Source organism: Galeopterus variegatus, unplaced genomic scaffold (assembly GCF_000696425.1).
Source record: "Galeopterus variegatus unplaced genomic scaffold, G_variegatus-3.0.2 Scaffold5784, whole genome shotgun sequence".
In the NCBI taxonomy this organism is placed as follows: domain Eukaryota; kingdom Metazoa; phylum Chordata; class Mammalia; order Dermoptera; family Cynocephalidae; genus Galeopterus; species Galeopterus variegatus.
The window spans coordinates 140,795-146,066 of NW_007731895.1; the positions used below are offsets into that span (position 1 = coordinate 140,795).

The 5,272-nt window shown below is 38.9% G+C and overlaps 1 protein-coding gene across 1 annotated transcript in view; it reads left to right on the forward strand.

The window, feature by feature from the left end:
- The window catches only part of FAM151B (family with sequence similarity 151, member B), a gene marked incomplete at its 3' end in the record, with an annotated part of 25,277 nt that overhangs the window by 17,800 nt on the left and 2,205 nt on the right, over window positions 1–5,272 (forward strand). The window contains exon 3 of the mRNA XM_008589976.1: window positions 409–574. Coding sequence (XP_008588198.1) covers window positions 409–574 — 166 coding nt within the window. The remainder of the gene's footprint in view (window positions 1–408; window positions 575–5,272) is intronic.

Sequence of the window (5,272 nt, forward strand, 5' to 3'; positions counted from 1 at the left end):
CAAAGAATTGAATTTTTAATGTAGCATGAGCAATAAATATCCATAGTTTCTGATGTGAGGAATGAAAAGATAAAAGTACTATTTTATTCCCGAAAAGCTTCAACAAATACTGATTAAGCCTCCTTTTATATACTCACTTTGCTAGGCACTGGGAAGAAATTCATAGTATGACAGCAGCTTAAGACGTATGTGACTTATGGAAAGTTATTTAGCTTCTTGACACTTGTTTGCTCATTTGTAAAAAATAAGGGCAACATATAAGTACAGTACCTGGCATGTAGTAGTTACTCAGTAAGTGTTAGTTTTCTTTCCTTCCTTTTATCTTCTTCAAAAGGACACTGGATTTGGCATTTCCTGCAGTTCTGCCCCCTTTTATCAGCATTAACTTAAGTTCTTTTATTTGGACAGGTACTGCTCACATGTTAGAGGCTGATGTCCTCCTTCCAAGTGATGGTTCAGAATACAGCCAGCCAATCATGGCCCATCCTCCTGAAACAAACAGTGATAACACTCTGCAGGAGTGGCTGGCTGAAGTTATCAAAAGCAACAAAGGCATCAAGCTGGATTTCAAGAGGTATTTGTACAAACATGTTTAATTTCTGGTTGTTATAGAATAAATACAGAAAAAAATGAATGGCTGCATATATCCCTGCCTGACTACCTATTTTTGTACTTTTTTCAAACTGAAAATTGAATTGTAGACTCCAATATGTTTCAGGGATGGACCTAAGACCCACTGAGTGGAGTGCTAAAATTGTTTCTTAGAGACCCTTTGGGACTAAATTAAAATTAATTTTTATAAAAGAATTTATCATAAGTGGCCATTGTGATAACAGAATGGTAAATTTAAGATGCTACTTTTGTTAAAAAGTAGTTCAGGAGAAAGCTGGGAGAATTTGTTGAGGTAGTTAATGCATATCCGTTTTAATTTATGTTATTGTATTTGTAAAGGCAATTATTTAGAATTCTTCGATAAATAAAGTGTTCCTTAAAAATAGTATCTTGAAGGCGTTGATAATAGAGAGCAAGATTAAATGTCATTTTCATTCCCTATGACCATCACAGGAAATTTTACTTCTATAGTATTTTGGCAGTATAAAAATCACAGATAAAGCAAGGAATATACTGTAACACCACAAATGCTCACTGTAGCCCCATGGAAGATGCTATTGAAATCTAGGATTGGTGATCAACCTACCTCAATCTCTTAATAATATTTTTAAGTTGAATTCTCTCAAGAAATTGGGCTGGCCGGTTAGCTCAGTTGCTTAGAGTGTGGTACTGATAACACCAAGGTCCAGGGTTGGATGCCCGTACAGCCAGCCACCAAAAATAAATAAATTAAAATTGCCAGTTTTCTCTCCGAAATTAATAAAGATTTGGAAAATCTTTTTGGATTATTAAGATGACTCTGACCTTTTGTTGTGGGGCAAAATAAACCAGTAAATCTCATTATAACGTTGGCTAATTATTGGAGATACAGAAACTTTATATATAGGAGTTTGGGTGGACAAAGACTTGTGAATTAAAGAAATATCTTAAGATCATAAAGCTTTCCAAGTGATGAATGGTTCAACTTCACTTTATTGACAAAGAAACTTAGCCCCAGAAAGATTAAGTGATTTACCTAAAGATAAAAGCTAAGCTTTGATGGCCAAGCTAGGACCAGATCCTAAGTCTCTCGGAGCCAGTCCAGCATTCTCTGTACCATAAAATTAAGCATTTGATCTTGAATGAATGGTAATCTACAGTTTTAGATCTTGTGTAGGATAAGATATTTGGAAGTTTGATTTACAAGTAACTTTTTAGGAAAAAAATCTATAGTAACTAAGTTTATATTCTTTCCTAGGGATTTAAATAAATACTACCACAGAACTATTTTAGGTAGTATTCTGATCAGGACTTCCCCCTTCAAGTGATCCTTTTGGCAGTTCTTTATAAGAAACTTACTTCTAATACATGTAAGAATTGATAATATTGACCATTGATATTTTTAACTGAAATTACATGGAATTTATAGATTAATTTGGAAGGATATGTCATTTTGCAATATGTACACTATTAAGTCTTCCAGACTAGGAAAGTGTATTTTATTCCTTATAGCACACATTCTATTTTGCTATTTGGGAAAATTCATCCTCAGTCTTGTTTTTTTTCCTCCTTTCAAAAATGATACTTCAATAAACACATTTTGAATATACATATTAAAAATAAAAGAAAAAAATCCAATTGAAGATATTAAAACAGATGTGAGTCTGGAGTTCAGGAAAGGAGTCCAAGTTGGAGATAATAAATTTGGGAGTCAGCCTATAGATGATGTCAACTAGAGGATGAGTATGGGTATGACAGGGGAGATATTAAAACAGATGTGAGTCTGGAGTTCAGGAAAGGAGTCCAAGTTGGAGATATAAATTTGGGAGTCAGCCTATAGATGATGTCAACTAGAGGATGAGTATGGGTATGACAGGGAAGATATCCAAGGACTGAGTCCTTGAGTACTTTAGCATTTAGAGGTCAAGGAGATGAGAAGGAACTTGCAAAGAAGGCTGAGAAGAAGCAGTCAATGAGGTAGAAGGAAAACCAGAGAAATGTAATATCCTTTGGACTCAAGGTGAAGAAAATGTTTAAAGAACATGGGAATAATCAAATAAGTAAAAAACTGAGGTTGAGGAAGAAGAAAAGTGACCCCTGGATTTAATAACATGGAGGTCACTGATATCCTTGCAAGAGCTATTTCATGATAGCTGTGGCAAAGAAAGCCTTGAATGAAGTGGGTTCAAGAGAAAATGAGAGGAGAGACTTCCAATCAAGATGGCAGAATAGATGGTACCCAGTGTCACCCTCTCCCACAATCAACCAGTTTACAACTATTAAAAAGCAACAACTGCCAAGCTGGGGCTGCTAGAGCTCAGGGGAAGAGGAAGAGAGATCTGTGGAGTTCATGAAGGCAGGAGAAGCCACAATGAGAGAAAGAAAGGATTGCTCCCACCATTTCGAGCCCCAGCCACTTCAGGGCTGGCCCTGGTGAGCATATGGAGCAAGAGCTGGCAAAAACCACATCTGTGCCCTTCGTGTGAAGTTGCTTGGAAGCTGCAAGGGAGAAGAGGACCTTGGTGGCCCCCAGGCCAGCAAGACCACTAACAGTGTTCCCGTGGACCCACATAGGAGTGAGGGGCCACAGACATGGAAAAAAGGAGCCACTCAGAGGCCAGCAAGTCATTGCAAGTGACCAGTGCACGGCCTACCCTATGGGAAGTGTTTGGAGTTGGGGGTGGGGGGGAGACGGCCTGCCAGGGGAATATCAGGGCATAACATGGACAGCTGATCTGCCCCCCAATCAGCGCAGTACCAGTCAATGGAGACTTGTCAGGAATATAGAACTGCAGGGGGTGCAGTTTGCTGAAAAGACTCAGGCCCAGACCAGAGTTTCCATACAACCCAGGTGTACTTGACCTCACAAGACCTGGAAGTACTTACAAGGTCAGCAGTTGAAATCTGAGCTGCATGAAAAGCCTTCCCAGGGAATCAGTGGCAAAACAGCGATTTAACTCAACCACAGGCCCAAGTGCTGGTTCCCACAGGAAGTTCCCCATTTTAGAAGTAAGCAAAGGACAACAAATTAGTTCCAGTGCAGAGCTTAAGTGGTGAGGATAGCTAACAATCCAACACGGAACTGAAAGAAAACATAAAAATCCCACAGATCAGAGACAAAGTTCTGATATTAACCAGTAAGGGTCTAGCACCCCAAAGAACACATATAAAACCTAGAAGGACCAGAAGTCTCCCAGGATCCTAAGCCAGGGTGGGGGGACAGCCTCAGCCACACACTCCGAACACCCGCATCCAGCCCAGCAACAACCATCAAGCCTCTGCTGAAACTGCCCTGGGCTCCCCTTCCAGGATGAGGGGGGTGCCACAGGCTTCAGCCAAGCCCCTCCCCTCCTCCCACACTATCTCTCACCCCTTTCTCTTCTCCCCCTTCCCCCCAACTGCTCCATAACAGCATCTTAGAGTGTAAAATAATAATTAGTATTTTTTTAAAAAGAGAGAAAATGAGAGGAGAGGAACTGGAGGCAGTTAATATAAGCAATGCTTTGGGAAAGTTTTGTTGTTAAAGGGAGCAGAGATACAGGAAGGTACCTGGAAGATAAGGGAAGGATTTTTTTTTAAAAGACTTAAGATATAGCATATGTAGTTGCTAACAGGGATGAAGGAAAAATACAATTATGCAGGAGAAAGCACAAAGTTCTTTATAGGCAAAAAAAGAATAATAGATAGTATGCAAATGGTAGAGTTGACCCTAGATGGAAACAGAAACAGGTCATCCAGAGTAATAGGAAAAAGGCAGAATTATAACAAAAAGAAAAAAGAAATGATGCAGCTTTTCTTCCACATTTACTCTCTAGAAGAATTTTAGCATTAGTTTGTCAAGTTTCATACAACAAGAACTAAAACAGCAATAAGTTTTAAGTTTCTTAGCAAGGATTTTTTTTTTTTAAATATAGGTTTTGTTTTTCTTACATTTCTGGTGATGGAAAGTGTCATTAGTCTATATTAGTGATAATTAAAATATTTACATATAAAATGGAGTATGTATTAAATTTTTGCTTTGTTATGTTCTGTGTCATAGCTTCTTATGTTTAACTGTACACTGCTCTGCATGCAGTAGGCACTTAATAAATACTGGTGGAATTTCAATTTTAGAGAGAATAGGCAGTTTGAGACTGGATATTATCAGATGGAGAACAAATGTTAAACAGCCCCATGTCGGCTTACTAAATTGAGAAAGCCTAAGAAACTCCCTCTTGAAATGTGAGCTGGAAATTAGTGTTTAACCCACCTCCACGGACACCACATTTTTTTAAAAATCAGAGTCCTTTCTGGAAAAAGGGAGGAGGTCAGTGACAGACATGCATGGATTAGTTCAAGGTTTTCCCCTGCTCTGCCTATGAAGAGCAGAACCTCATGGGGACTTGGCTGCTGCTGTAGGACTTGTAGTTAAGCAAGTTTTGGTGTCACAGGTACAAATTGCTTGCTACCAAAATGGAGTTTTGTAGGAGATGCAGTGCCAGATCTCAGAATTGTGGTTTTAACATGACATTGATGCAGTGCAAAGAAAGAAGCATTTAAAACAGAGAAATGACAGCATCTAAATTAGCGTCTGCAAGGTCCAGTTTTAGGGCTTATTAATCTAGTGAAATCTAGGGCCTCCATTTCAGGGGCAGAAGAGTGACGAGAAAGAAGCATACCACATAGGTGCAGAGTGGAAGAG